This window comes from Rousettus aegyptiacus, unplaced genomic scaffold, assembly GCF_014176215.1.
Source record: "Rousettus aegyptiacus isolate mRouAeg1 unplaced genomic scaffold, mRouAeg1.p scaffold_m13_p_5, whole genome shotgun sequence".
Classification (NCBI taxonomy): Eukaryota; Metazoa; Chordata; class Mammalia; order Chiroptera; family Pteropodidae; genus Rousettus; species Rousettus aegyptiacus.
In genome coordinates, this window is record NW_023416308.1 from 19919808 (window position 1) to 19935673 (window position 15866).

General features: G+C 42.3%; 1 protein-coding gene across 3 annotated transcripts in view; it reads right to left on the minus strand.

Annotated features, from left to right (window-relative positions):
* Nucleotides 1-15866, minus strand: part of MYO18B (myosin XVIIIB) — a 239968-nt gene that overhangs the window by 91705 nt on the left and 132397 nt on the right. For all 3 annotated transcript variants that reach the window (XM_016124218.2, XM_036221665.1, XM_036221666.1), the window contains 2 exons: nt 12094-12198; nt 3981-4133 (listed from right to left, as the gene is read on the minus strand). In XM_016124218.2, coding sequence (XP_015979704.2) covers nt 3981-4133; nt 12094-12198 — 258 coding nt within the window. The remainder of the gene's footprint in view (nt 1-3980; nt 4134-12093; nt 12199-15866) is intronic.

Sequence of the window (15866 nt, forward strand, 5' to 3'; positions counted from 1 at the left end):
GTGGTCAAGGTTCTGAAGCCTTCTCTGACTTGACCTCAACAGCCCCTACAAGTAAGTACTTTGGATACTGAATGATGACAAAGCTCCGCTTTAGGAAAAGGGCTCAGGGAGGTCACATTACTTGTCGAAGGTCCCAATATTACTAAGTGCTGGATCCAGCTCTCTTGACTCAAAATTTAATTAATTTTAAAAGCAGCCAAACTAAGCCCTGTCACACAAACATAACCCTACCATAAGTTTTCTCGTCTGTAAAATGGCTGTGTTGCCACTGAACTTGAAATAAATGATGCCTGTGATTCCCAAATGATGGTCCTAAGACTAGCATCAGAATCCCCTGATATGATTGTTTAAAAATGTAGATCCTGGATCTCAACTCAGATTTAACGCATAAAACAAAATAAAAAAAAAAAACTTTCTGGGGATAGAATCCAGAAATCTCTGATTTTTAAATGGAGCCTACGTGATGTGCCGCCAAGTTTGGGGACTCTGAGGCACCAAGGAAAAGCCTGGTACAAAGTAGGCGCTTGAAAATGTTAACAGAATCCATATTAGGCAAACCAAGGTGCACAGGTCCAAAACCATTGACACTCACATCTTTCAGACATATACTGTTTTGTGCCCTTGGGCAAATTACTCACCCTCTCAGAGTCTGTTTTCTTATTAGTAAAGTCAGTCAAAAATAGAATTATCCCCCTGGTGAGGATAATTTATAATGAACTTATTGCTGCCCCCAGAGCATCTGCAAGTCCCTTCAACTTCAATCCCAAATTTGTCCCTGGGGTCATCTCCATCACTACACAACCCAGGTGAGCATTTCTCCTCTCCTAGAGGAGTACACTAGCCTCCGAATGGCATCCCTACCATTCCCTCCTCAATACATTCTCCATACAGAAGAGACACCCTCTAACATGTGCACTGGATTGTCACGCTCTGCTCATAATCTTCCAATGGCTTCTCACCACCTTTGGAATAAAATCTAAACCTTCCAGACCCCACATGTTCTGGTCTCTGCCTGCTTCTCCTTCTCCCAAGGGTACTTTAGCTGGCTACCAATGTGCGTTTCACAGAGGAGGGCACCACGCCTGTTTTACTAACCTTTACATATTTAGATCTATCACATCGCCTGACACACAGTAGGCGCTGCATAACTACTGAACGAATGAAAGAGTGAATGAATGAAATGGTTCAGCACCATACCAAGCACTTAAGATGCAGCCAACGGCAAAGTTAGCTCCCTCTCCCTCCCACGTCCTGTCTGCTCTCCCTGCCTCTGTCCCTGGAGCCTTCAGGTAAAGGACAAATATCGTACTTTGGAGAAGAGGTGTGGCAACGCCCAATGTCATCGCTGCTTTATTTGATTAGCTCTGACTCCAGCATCCGGGACACGTGTGCTGGGAGCCAAAGCAACTGTACCCTGACCTCTGGTCCTCGCGATCTCATCCTTATAACAATTTCCATGACAACAGCAACAGAAAGCCAAGGCTGTGGATTCCCTTTGATAGGAGCCGGATGCAGAGACGGGGAAGAAGGACTTTCAGAAGAATGAAGCTCTTTGATTCAGCTCAAGGCGCCTTCATTAAATAACACCATTTTCCAAGAACACACATTTTAACCCAATAGAGGGAGATTTCTCATGAATACTAAAAAAAGGAAAAAAAAAAAGAAAGAAAGAAAAGAAACTCACCATGGCTTCTTTGCAAGGATATTTACCTGTGGGGAAAGGGGCGGCTTAGATGCTGTGGCACAGGAAATGTTTTGGTGGGAGACAGGCAGAGCGCACGGCCCCCTGCTAAGGGGACTGCATGAACCCTGGATGCCTGGCTCCTGAGGGCACAGACATCTCTGATCACCTGAGGCAAAACAAGAGGCTCAGGGTGTACCACCCACCTGGCGGGCCAAACAGACAGGAAGAATAGAATGGCTGACTGTTCTGGTTTGCCTGGGGCTGAGGGCTGGCCCAAGACACAGAACAGAACTCAAACCAGGACAGTCCAGGATAAGCCAGGATGGGTGGTCACCCTAGAAGAGGGTGACCCGATGAAGGAAATTGTTAAGAATCATGAAGAGAGAAGGGTTCTTACATGTCTTCTGGTTTAGCAGCGCTGCACAAAAACTCAAAAACCTGATCTAGTCATGAGAAAAACATCAGACAAACCCAGCGGGGGGACACTTTCTGGGATACCTGGCCAGGACTCCTCAAAACTGTCAAGGTCATCAAAACCGAGGAAAGACTAAGAAACCGTTCCAGACCAGAGGAGACGGGATAGGCATGACAACTAAATGCCAGGTAGTTCCCTGGGTTAGATCCTGCAAAGGAAAAGGATGTTAATGGACAAACTGGTGAAATCTGAATTAAGTCTGGAATTTAGTTAAAAAATAAAAGGTCTTCTACTTTAGTTAATAACCTCTTCCCTGAAACCCTTCATTTAACAAATGGGAAACTGGCTCCAGAAACAAGAAGCAGCGGAAGCTCTGGTCTGGTTCCTGGAGCCTGGAGCTAGACTCTGCTGCCTCCCTCTGCCTTTCCGGGGACGTGCTGACAGTCACGAGCTAATCCAGAAGGCAGAGAGAAGAGCACTGGGGTCAGGAAATGCAGGCTCCAGGCCCGGCTCTGCCTCTCACTGGCTGTGTGACCTCAAGCAAATTCCTCCCCCCCTCTCTTCTCTGGTTTCCTCATTTGTCAAAAGAGGGGTATGAGTCAATTGAATGCAACAGGAAGGCATTTTTTTTCAGTATTTATTACGTGAAATGGACTGGATGAGTACCATCAGACATGAATAAAACATAGCCCTGCCTTCAAGGAAGCATATAGTTTTGTTCAGGAGTCCACCTAACAAGTACAGATTCCTATCTGAGTTTCTATGGACATTCTGGGAAGATAAAAAGCTCCTGGTTATGTCCCAAGTCTGAAGCCTCATGAAAGAAGGCCGAGGAGGGAGGAAGGGATCGCAAGGCTCTGAGAAGGTGAGGTGGTGAAGGCAGTGGGAAACGCCTTCCCTCTCCCCACACCCAGATTCAGCACCAACGGATTTATCTGAGGGAGGTGTGTGACTTTGGGGTAACACCTAATGCATGGGCACAGCACCCCCGGAAGAGCTCTGAACCTCTCAAATTGAGTCCCTGCTACATCAATCCACTCTGGGACCTCTCCCACAAGTCTCCCACCACCCTGTGAGATCTGATCCTTTAACACCTCTCAGCATCTGCCGCCCTGGGCCACAATGCACTTGGCACAGCCTACATCAGCACATCTCCTGAGGGCCATGGTTCTGGCCTGGCCTCACCTCCCATCTGCCCCCTGACCTGCTGCTCGAGTCCTTCTCTGAGGCAGCCAGGGCTGGTGGGGCCTAAAGAGCTAGGCTTAAATCCTGACCCTTTCTAGCTGTGTGACATAGGGTGGGTCATCTCACTTGTGAAATGGGGATGATGACCTTCATCTCCCACAGCTCTCCTGAGAAAGTAGTGTGACACCCCATATAGGTGGGGGCTCCAGAAGGTGATAGCCGGTGATCAGCATCATTTCATGACCGATATCAATAGCATTCGAACAAGCAGTCAAGCAACTATTATTTGTTATTGTTGTTGTTAGAATTAGGCTTTGCATTATTAGTACTATTACTATTAATTTCGTACCCAGCCTCGGTGGTCAATGCACGCACGCATGCACGCGCACGCGCATATAAACACGGGCACATGGAAACATAAGCACGCACTGCACTCAGCCATTCTACTCCAGGGCCCAGATCCGCCCAAGCTATTCAGATGCATTCTGCCTCAGCCCTGAACGCAGGGCTGCTCGGTTACTTACAAACCCGTCCTCCCCATCTACCACTTCCACGTGACTCACCAGCCCCAGCAGCATCCCTCATTCTCAGGTCAGCACCACAGCCACGCCCACACTTGGGAGGGAGAACCATTCCTCCCCAGCTGGCGGCGGCCTCCTCCCAAGCCCAGTTCTGAGGGGACCCTAAGACACATACCTGGCTGTGCACTTTCTCCAGCTCCTCCTTGCTGACCGATGCCTTGCCGTCCTCCATGGTCCCCAGAAGAAGCTGCACATCTGACAGTAGCGCATGAGTCCTTTTGAGGTCCCTTCGAAGACGCTTCTCCACGTCAAAGTCTCGATGGCCAATCTGGAAGCCAAAGGAAGGCTCTCATGAGCTAAGATGGCAAAGCAACAGCCAGGAGCCAAGTTCTCTGGGACCAGGCTCCACGGGTTCGAATCCTGCTTCCACCACTCACTGCATGGCCTTGGGCGAGCCCCTTCTCCCTGAGTCCCAGTTTCCTCAACTGCAAAATGGGAACGGCATCGAGCACACAGGCTGCTGTGAAAATACATGCTGAGCCTAATGCCAGACTCACAGCAAAGGCATAGCAGATATGAGCTGCTATCATTACTGTTATCACAGCCTGTAAGAATCCAAAGTCATTCTGTCTTGTCTTTTAAAAAAGTCATCAATATGGCCTCTCCTGACCTTGCAAGAGCTTACAGGCCAGGTGAGGCCCTCTGCTGATGGAAGTCAGGACAGCAGTTACCCGAGAGGGGCGGTAACTAGACAGAGCAGGAGGGGGATGGGGACGGGGCGGGGGTGGTTCATTAATGCTATTAATCTGGGTTCTGGTTTTATGAATGTATGAAAATTCGTTGAGCTGCGTAGATGGAATATGGTGTGCTTCTCTGCATGTATACTACACTTCAGTAAATAGTAGTAAAAATAGCTATACTACTTTTGAAGGTCTAAATCCTGCTTTTCTGTCCACTGAGCTAGTTCCCTTTGCCAGCTTGAGGATAGGCTAATGAGGTCATTTTCTACAGAGGAACCTTCCCCAGAGGTGAGCATATTCCTTCCCCTAGAATCTTGAATTTGCAGACTCCGCATTCCAAGTGGGCAGTTGTCAAGTGGCTCCTAAAGAAGCCACACCCTCAACATGGCACCAGGCAGGTGAGAACTGCCAGCCACCAACAACACAGACGGAGACAAACCAAGGAGGCACAGAATTATGCAGGGCTCGACATGAAACCCGACAGCCTGCTGTCTCCCCATAGAAATAGCACACCGAGTTATCGTCTCTGAAGGAAACTAACAGCCCCCTTCTCTTCAGGGCACCAGAGGAAAGGAAATGGCACCATTGATCAGATGGGAAGTTTTAAAGAAAATGGGGCACGGGTACCTCAACCCTAGGACTCAGTCTCTATATACCCGGATATCGGTGTTTCTATGTCAAGTGTGACCATTTCCTGGGATGCTTAGAATGCCCTGGGATAGTCTAGAAAGAACGTAGGATTTAGAATGAGGTGGCCCAGGCTTTAACTCCTAGCTCACCACTTGCTGGCAGTGGGAACTGTGGCTGAGTCATATCGCCAGAGTTCTCTTGTCTATAAAAGAAAAGAGAAGATAAAACACACACACACACACATACACACGTGCATATACATACACACATATGTATATATACACATACATATTCACATATATACATATCCCTATCATCCATGTTGAGATAAGACAAAAAATCAGATGTGAAAATGAATCAGAAAGCATTTGTACGTTGTCAAGTGCTACACAAATATAAGAGATTATGAGTATTGTCTGATGACCTAGAATGTACTCCCTTAGATTCTGCTTTACAATTTCTCTACCACCAGTTTTGAATCCTTTGAAAAATGAGTTGGTTCTTAGAACATAGCTTCTTTGTTCTTGGATGAATTGCTTTGTGAAATTATAAATACTAGGGATATGTGTGTGTATTTATTTTTTATATTTTTTCATATCCTTACCTGCTGAGCTGAGGACCAGGCTTTATGCCAGGCCCTTTGCCATTGCATTTAACTCTGTGACAATCTCTTAAAAACAGACATCATCATCATCATCATCATCACCATCATTATTATTATTATCATCATTGCTGCCTTTATAAAAGTGGTAATAGCTTACATTTAGAGGGCTGTGTCACACACTATTCTAAACATTTTATGGATATTGGCACATTTAGTCTTTACGATAAATCTATGAGGTGTGTAGTATTATAATTCCCATTTTACAGATAATGGAACTGAAGCTTATGGTGGTGAAGTAATTTGTCTAAGATCACATAGCTAGCAATAAGTGGCAGAGTTAGAATATAAATCCAGTTTTTCTGACTGTAAAGGGGTAATTTAGTAAAATATACAATGAGAGAGGTATGTTTTGTTCTTTAATTTTAGAAAAAGTATTATGGAGGCACAGAGGAGCATCATCCAGCTTAGGCTGGGATGGGATCAGAAAGAGCCTTAAATGAGTAAGACCTAGCTAGGTGAGTGAAAGAAGGCCAATACAGGTAGAAGGCACTGTAAGAGTAAAGACAAAGGGTTGAAAAAATGTAATTCTGGATGATGAGCATGAGGGTACAAAACATGGGGGTGGGGCATGTCACAGAACTGGAGAAGTTACTTGAAGCTTCGGTGCATGCCCTGTGAGCTCTTATGGACTGTTATGGGGAGATGGAGGGTTAGCTGACAAAACTGATCTGCCCAAGGTCAGGCTGTGACTATGCAGGCATTGAATCCAGGCAGCTCAGCATTAGACTGGAATGCAAGTCTCCAACCACTGCACCGCAGTGCCTAGTGGAACCTGAATCCTGATTTACTCACTCGATTCTTTACCGTGATTGCCTTTAATCAGTGTGCCTGGCATCTTTCTTGTTTTTGTGTCTGTTCTGCTCTGCATACATCCTATGGGGCAAGTTGGCATTAGGGACATTCCTTGACATTGGCAGTGACTGTGCAGTAGGAAGGGCACAGATTCTATCATCTTCACTGCCAGAAAGACCCAAAATGCTGCCACCATATCCTTTTCAGAAGAATCGGTGCAAACAAAATCTCAGATCAAGTCATCCTCCCCTTCATAATGAATGGCTGTAGGAGAGGAGAGGTGGAAGAGACTCATTAGGTTAATGGGAAATAAATGTCATTCTGCAAGTTCACATTTATAGCACAAAGATTCAAATTTAGATAAAGCTGGTGAATAATTAACCAATAAATCTAAATGATGTTTAGTGTTGTGAGAAACTACAATCGAACCTCAATTGTTTTACCATCAATCATAAAGGCAAATTGTTTGGAGCAGTTGTTAAATGTCTATAGCCAAAGAACTCTCTGAGCACTTTAAAATTATGATCTGGAAAGGTTGTTAAGGATAATCAAGCCACTTTACAAATGGGGAAATTGAGGTTTGAAGAGATAATGTGTGTTGCTGAAGGTTGCACAGCAAATTAATGGCAGAATTGGGCTGACTTATAATGTTATGAAAAAAAGATGGCCCACAAAAGGATGCTTTTAGTTAACTGGATCTTAATCACTTTTAAGCAGCATAACGTTAGAATTTTTTAAATACGGGCTTACAAATAACATGGACCTCATTTCAAATCCACCTAGGCTATATGATCTTAGGCAATTTGCTTTACCCTTTCAGCTTCACTTCTTTCATTTATATGTAGGCACTAATAATACCTATCCTACAGTATTGTTGTGAAAATTAAATAAATTATTTTAGAAAAGCATTATGATTAAGTATTTATCTTAAAGTTTATAGGTGACGACCAAAAAAAATAGAAATATGGTTTGTAGATTTAGAACCAGCAATAGAGCAAAAGGGATCATAGAAAACATTATCGATCTATCCAAAAGCAGGAACAGAATAAAGAAACAAAGAAAGGGAGCTATGAACCAACAAATACCAAACACAAAAGAAGAGAATATAAATAATTTCAAATATATCAGTAATTATAATAAATGTAAATGAATTAAATTGTCCTATGAAAAATTAGAGACCAAAATATTAAATTAAAAGGTACCCAGTTGTTTAAAGGAAACACACACTCACTCGCACATTTGAAAATGTTGAAAGTTAAAAGATAAAAATGGTCTTGCAGGCAACTAACGAAAAGAAATCAAGCAAAATAAAGTAAGGCAAAAATAATTAATGGAGAAAAGAGGGACATTGTGAAATCAAAGGAACAATCTAGAATCTGCCAAGAAAATGAAGCAATAATAAACTTAGATGCAACTAAAACTATAAACTCAAGATCTATAAAGAAAACAGAAATAGCATTATAAACAACCCTTGACAAAACCACAGTCATACTGGGAATATAACAGGACTCTACCAGATCAAACAGACGGAACCAAAGTTAATAGATTTTTAATATCATATTTTTAACTTTTCCTTTATGGTTTATGCTTTTATATTTGAATATACTATTTAAATTACAAAACTAACAAACTTGATCTATTTGTCATGTGTAGGACAAAAATAGCTAGATTCTATGCCTCAAAAGTAGCTAGATTCTTTTTCAGTCTATAATTTATGAAACTTGACCACAAACCAAGGCAGCAAAGAGATCTTAACAATTTCAAAGAAAAAAATGTTATACATTCTATCATGTTATGTGTCCAAAGTGACACTAAATTAAAAATCAACAATGAAAAGTTACTCAAATAATCCCAAATATTAATGAACTTAAAACTGATTTCTAAATAACTTAGAAGCTTAAAGAAAAAAGGACAAAGGATATGGCAAAATGTTTAGCTTGTAAGGATAACAATAAAGAACATTTAAAATAGTAATAAATATTGAAAATAAGTAAAATTTTCAACATGAAAACTCAATAAGGAAGAGAACAATATTTGAATTTGTGTTCAATTATAATTACAGAACTTTCCTAGAAATAAATCTAACAAAAAGGTTCAAGATTTATAGGAAGGATAATAAAATATACAATAAATACTTTATTTATAATTATAAAAAAATTATGAAAGCCATTAACATACTAAGAGATACAGCATGCACGTGAATGCAATGGTTCAAAATAAAAAATATGTCTATTTTTCCCAACTCACTTGCAAACCAATGCATTTGAAAATCACATCAGGCTTTGTTATGAAATCTTCATAAGAAGATTAAAGGATCCGGGGATAGATAAGACAATTTTAAAGATGAGTTAGGTAAGCTGTCCTACAAGTTATCAAAATGTCATTAAGATCATATTGTGCAGGAATAGACAAATAAGCCAATTTAACAGAATGGGTAGCCCATAAACATGCCTACACATACATGGAAATTGTGGAAAAAATTATTCAGGAAATAGAACAGAGGTTATCTATTCCAGGAAAAAATAGATTCCTACCTCACAATACATACCAAAATAAAACCTAGGTGGATTAAAGGACTTAAAAGTATTTTAAAAATTGAGAATTTAAAAAAATATATATAAGAAAAATCTTTATGCACTCATAAAGGGAAAGATGTCTTAAGATATAAAAGCACAAGCCATAAAAAGTGACTGATTAATATGACTATTGAAAAAATACTTTTTATTAAATGAAGGACATTATGACGTGAAGTGATTTTCCATTGAGTTGGAGATATTTGCAACATATATACTCAAAAATGGACTGACATCTTGTTTAAGGTTTGTGAATAACCAAGAGAGAGAGAAAAAAAAAGAAGACAAAGAAGGAACAGGCAATTCACATCAGAGGAAACCACGATGAACGTGAAGAACGCACTTCACCAAGAATGTGGGACAAGGGGGGCAAGCAGTACAATTTAACAGTCAGTGACTGGTAAACATTTTTTACATGTCCGGCAGTGCCGCATGTTAGTGGAGATGTGGGGAAGCAAAAACAGAAGCAAAAACCTGCTAGTGACAGTGCAAACTGTCACAATCACTTTGGGGAACAATTTGGGCAATATCTAATAACTTTGAAATGATATATTCCTAGGAGCCAGCAATTTCTCTTCTGGCTACATACTCTGGAGAAACTTGCTCATGTGCTTAGTGAGATGGATATAAGAATAGGAACTACAGCTTTGTGTCTTAGAGTGGAAACAAATATTCACCAACTGAAGAATGGAATTTAAAAAACGCGAATACTGTACAGCAGTTAAAATGAAGGAATTAGAGCTACATATATTATTATGGCCTAATCTCAAAAACATAGTACAGAAGGGGACAAAGTAAAGTACAGAATTACAGGTGCTGTACGTGGTTAAAGTTTAAGGATACATGCAGAAGAATGCCGGAGAGTGGCTTCCTCTGGGAGGAAGGGAAGAAGGCGGGAGAGAGGGAGGAGGGTTAGGAACGCGAGCCACCAACCGTGTTTGAAATGTTTTGAATGAAATATGGGCAAAATGTTCATTATGTGAACCCTGGGTGCTTGGTGCATAAACATCAATTACATAATTCGTTCTACTTTCCCATGTGTTTAGCAAATGTCTTAATAATTGAAAACATTTAAAATTATCAAATATGATAGCTTATTGAAAGGCTCCAGCTTGGTAACTAACACTAAAGTAGCACTTTATTCATTTAAAGTTACCTTCCCTTCGTATATAAAATTTCTTTTATTTTAGTAATTTTTGATTAAAATCTTCCTTAACTGAGTTACTTGCTTTGTTTTCCCTAATGGACTACACTGAACAGAACACAACCTCCTCCTGCTGGTTCCCAGCCATTATTCTGGAATCAGGTATTGGGCTGTGCTCTCTTGCACTGATACTAAAGGGAGAGTGATCTCAATGGTTTTTTGAATTTTTTGTTTGTTTGTTTGTTTGTTTTTCACTCGATGGCCCAAGTTTTCTCAGGTGAAAAGCTAGAAAAACCAACAAAATAGTCACAGGTGTGTAAACTACAGCATAGGGAATATAGTCAATAATATTGCAATTACTATATGTAGTGCCAGGTGAGTGCTAAACTAATCAGAGGGTCACTTCATAAATTACATAAACGTCTAACCATTGTGCTATATACCTGAAAGTAATATAAAATACTAAATGCGAACTGTAATTGAAAACATTTTAATAAGCAAATGAAAACAAACAAACCAAAAAAAACACACACCTAGAAACCTAGAGAAGGACGATCATAAAGCTTTCCTGTTGCTTCTCATATCACTCAGCTCTCACTCCTATTGCTATGGTGATTCTTTTCCAGGATGCGGTCATTTACTCAATTTTCAAAAAATATATAATGAGCACCTATTTGCCCAAGGTCTGGCTGCTCTAGATGACCACTTGGAGCAGGCCCACATTTCTTTGTGATCAAACAAATGATGCTGGGGGAAGGTTATTGATGGCAAGATCATTATCAATTAAAAGACAGTGAGTGAACTTTAGCAATACATTAAAATATACTCCTACGATATGTGAAAAGAAATTGCAGAAGCCACAGGCATTCCTCTCCAATGTTGGGGTCTCGTAACACAGCAGCACAGCCAGGGAACTGAATTTCTGGGGGATGGAGAAGTGATTCCTCCCAACTCTGAAATCATGAGCTGGCTCTGTGCTCTGCTGGCTGCTTTATTTACAGCAGTGGTTCTCTGTAAGGGAGAAAGTTGATTTTGCCCTCCAGGGACATCTAGGCATTTCTGGTTGTCGCAAGGAGGGGGTGTACTACTAGTATCTAGTGGATGGAGGCCAGGGCTGATTCTCATCTCACCATGCCTGGGACAACCCCTATCACAAAGAATGATGCAGCTGGAAAGGTCCCCAGTGCTGTGGATGAGAACTCTGATACACAGTGATGGCAACAACCCACTCGGCTTGTTCTCCAGAAGCTCAGGCAGTTAACTAGCTCACCCAAAGCCATGTAAAGAGAAGTGGCCCAGCTCTGGTTTAAAGCTACATTTGCCTAACTATGAGCCTGGCTGCCTCTAGCAAAAGTCTTGTTCCGGGAGAAGCCTGCTGGGAGTGCAGTGGCCATTCACATTCACTCCATTAAAGCAACACTCCACTCACTCCAACAGCTGCCAGCAGAAGGAGAGGTGAGCTCGGCTGTCACTCTGGCTGAGCTCACTTTCTTTATTCTAATGGGTTCGTCTACAAACCCTACTGTGTGTGAACCCCAGAACAACCCCTTTGAAGAGCCAGTGAGTGTGGACAGGGACAAAATTGGTGGGAAAGAGGGTACTCAGGAGAAGCAGGTAGAGGCCAACTGAAAGGTCTAGAACCTGGCTTATTCTGAAGACCCCTCCAGTTGGACTCCCCATGAATCCATCTCCCTAAGAGGACCCAGCTGTATTCTCCCGAATACCTGCTCATGTGCCCCTTTTACCTGGTCACAGAGAGTTCCAATCAAGCCTTCCAAATCTTGCTTCTCATGGAGAACCATCTGCTTCTCTTCATATTCTTGTTCCAGCTGCATTTCCAGCTGGTGGAGCTGTGGGCATAAAGGGCAGACACATGCATAGGATAAATGAGCTCCATCTGGACAAATCCCACAAGGCAGGGACCCTCCCAAGGAGGAGGGGATGTGGAGTTCCAGGCCCCTTGCCCAGTTCCACAAAGGCTTCTCTAGAGATTGGGAGCAGCTGTCTCCGTTGGAGAACTTAGGAACCTAAAATTTTGGTAGCTGGACAACCATGGGGAGAGCTGGCCCATTATGCAGAACCCCCTGTCATTCACTGTGAAGCTTCACCTCCAGGTTCCTACCCATTTCCAAATGATGTTTCCTTCCTATGCCATGACTTGCCTTGAATAAGTCTCAGCACTTTGACTTTTTAAAGCTCTGCACATTATATTCGACATATTAAAATGCATCCATCTCCCTTATTACATATGATGCAGTAAATAGAGGTATATGAGATTACTTGGTGTTATGAACTACATGTTTGTATCCCTCCCAAATTCATCTGTTGAAACCCTACCCCCAATGCAATAGTATTTGGAGGTGGGGCCTTTGAGCGGTAATTAGGTTTAGATGATGTCATGAGGGTGGAGCCCCCATGATGGGATAAGTGCCCTTATAAGAAGAGACACCAGAGAGCGTGCCTCCTCTCCCTCTCTCTTTCTCCACCTCAAACAAGGAGGTGGCTGTCTGCAAGCCAGTAAGAGGGCCCTCACCAGTCACCAAATCCACTGGCACCTTGATCTTGGACTTTCCAGCCTCCGGAATGTTTTGCGAAATAAATGTTTGTTGTTTAACAAACATGTTTAGTCTATGATATTCTGTTATAGCATCCCAAACTAAGACATTTGGCTACGAAGAACTCATTTAATTTACATTTGGCTGTGATTTCTCAGCCATCACCCAGCAAAGGCAGTCACTTCCTGCTCGAGTGAATACCCCACCAGCCTTGCACATCCCCTCCCCCACCAGCCTTTCTCGTGTTATTTTACCTCTTCGTCATCCTTCTCAACCTCGTGCCTTCAATGATCCTATTTCACAGATAGGCACACTGAGTCAGAGAGAGGTTCCAAAGTACCTACTCTTAATTGTCACCGAGAGCAGTTAGTTTTTGGTCTCCTAGCCCTAGCTCTACTCCCACCTCAGACGGCCGTCCACATTCCCACCCAGGTTACTAACCCCCGATTCCCTGCCATGGTGAGAGAGAGCCTGAGCAGAGCAGTCACTGGATGTGAAGTCAATGTCAGTGTCTGTCATGAGGAGAAAATACCTTTCTCTGACCTCACTCTCTCCCTTTATAAATCTGTCCAGGAAAAAGCCTCAGGAAGATCTGGGTCACATCTCCAGCTCAATGGGGCTCTGGCTCAGGGCACTTCATCATGCTCTGAAGCACTCTTGAAATGCACTAGAAACTGTGCAACCTTCACTTGAGGGCATGTGGGCAGGGACTGAGGGTTTCTGTCTCCTGACCCATGGAGGGAGAAATAATAGTGATTGATTGATGGTCACATAGGCAGAAAGCAAGTTCATTTCACAACTTTCTTTTAAGAGAGATATAAGGCACTCTGTTCACATCTGCTTTCGGAATGAACACAGGGACAGCTAAGACAAATTTTCAAAAATATACAAAATAAAAAGAACTATCTATCAAGCAAGACGAAGTTTTCCAGAGTGTGTTCTGTAGACTATTTCCACGTGCTATTCACAGGTATGACATAGGGGAGGAGAAGGAAATCCATGCTAGAGAAAGTGTGGGACCCACTAAATTGACAGGTTATTCAGTGCAGGACTTACCAGATCCTTTGGTGAGCCATTGTATAGGAAGTGCTAAGGGATGTAGCATTGCCCAAGAGTGACTTCTATCAAGTGCTTCCTAAATGGACTTTCATACTTCAAACATTTGCCAAAAAAAAAAAAAAAAAAAAAAATCTTGTCTCTGGTTAAGATACTGGGCTTTGGAGTCAGCCAGACCTAAGTTCAAGTTCTAGCTCAGCTACTTTCCAGCTGGGTAAGCTTGGGCAAGTAATTTCACCTGTAGAACCAGGATAATCAATCCTTATAGAGTTTTCGTGAGGATTAAATAAGTTGACAGACATTAAGAACCCAATCTGGTGCATGGTGGCCAGTGGGTGTTCAAAGAATGTCATTCATTTCTCCCAAATATCTAATAATGGAAATTAAGTGGAATTTGGCCCCTTCATGATAATTTCCAGCACGTTACAGTTTACAAGGTATTTCCCATTCTTTTATATCATCCTCACAATAACATAGGGAAGGTAAACATGTTCTATCACTGCGCTCATTTCATAGATGAGAAAACAGAGTCCTGAGGAAGTTACAAGACTTACTCAAAGGCACACTGGTCTGTTTGAGCCCAAATCACTGACATTTTCTCTCTAGCCCTAGGGAGTTCTAGGGGCAACATGACAACCCCTCAGGATGAGTCATGGGAATCTGAGGAGCAGGACAGACAGCAGATACAGCAACATCAAGCACAGGAGGTGAAGAATGGGCTCAGTTCTTAAACACTCCCTTGGAGTGATGACAGGGTGTCAAGGAAGTCCGATCTGTCCCAGGACAGATCTTGGCTGGATTCCTGTCTCCTGCAGAGGTCCACACAATTACGGAGGTCCTCTCTGGCCCAGTCCAGGACAATGCTCCACGGTGGGCTCTGCAGAGTGCCAAGTTCTTGCACTCTCTTTCTCTTGGCTGGATTAACCATGCCCAAGAGAAAGTCGGTCACCAGGCAGGTTCCCTGGCTTCTTTGGGAGAGCCGACTGCCTGGAAATCCACAAACACCAGTATTGCTCATAAACCTCCAACAAACAAGAATTACATTACAAAACTCTGTGCAATGTTTCCACATCTGTGCCATCCTTGAATCTTCATCGTCATTCTGCAAAGTAGCCATTATTACCCCATTTGACAGATGAGAAAAGTGAGGCTTTTAGCAAGGTTATATGATTTCTTCAATGTTCCACATTTGGTCCTTGATGAAGTTGGGATTTAATCTAAGCCTCTCTGACTCCAAATGAAGTAGCAACACTGGCTTTCTTGGGTGTCTTATAAACTGGTTCTCAGTGACCAAAGTTGGATAAAGGGATTTCGAATCACTTCCCCAAGATCACGCAGTTATGTTGAATGGGCAAAAATTCGAATCAAGAGTCTCTGAATTCCAATACCCAGGCCCTCAACCCCTAGAATCTAGAGGTCTCTATAGAGACACTATTTAGAGAGCTAATAATAGGAGTCCACTTTGGGAAATGCTGCTTGGCTCCTTCTTGGAGATTCACCATGCACACAAGGCTAGGATGGAACTGAAGAAGCCCTAGAATGATGAAGCCTGTTAAATGAGGCTTAATCCCAAAGCTTTCCAGCAATTCCACTTTAAGGATTTATTTTACATTCATATCAGTCAATGTGTCTATAAGGATATTTATCTCAGCATTGGTTATAATAACAAAAAATCAGAAACATCCTAAGTGTCCAACCATAGGAGACTTGTTGAATAAATCAGAGCATTTGCCTAAGGTGAACTACTTTTAAAAATGTAGGTTAGATCTGTATTTACTGACATGGAAGGAGGCCCAGGACGAACTGCCAAATGATTAGTGGGCTTCAAAACAGCCTAAACCCAACCAGGTAAAATGGTAGTGTGTGTATTGCGTGAAAGAGAAAGAGGAAAGAACATTTAAAAACAG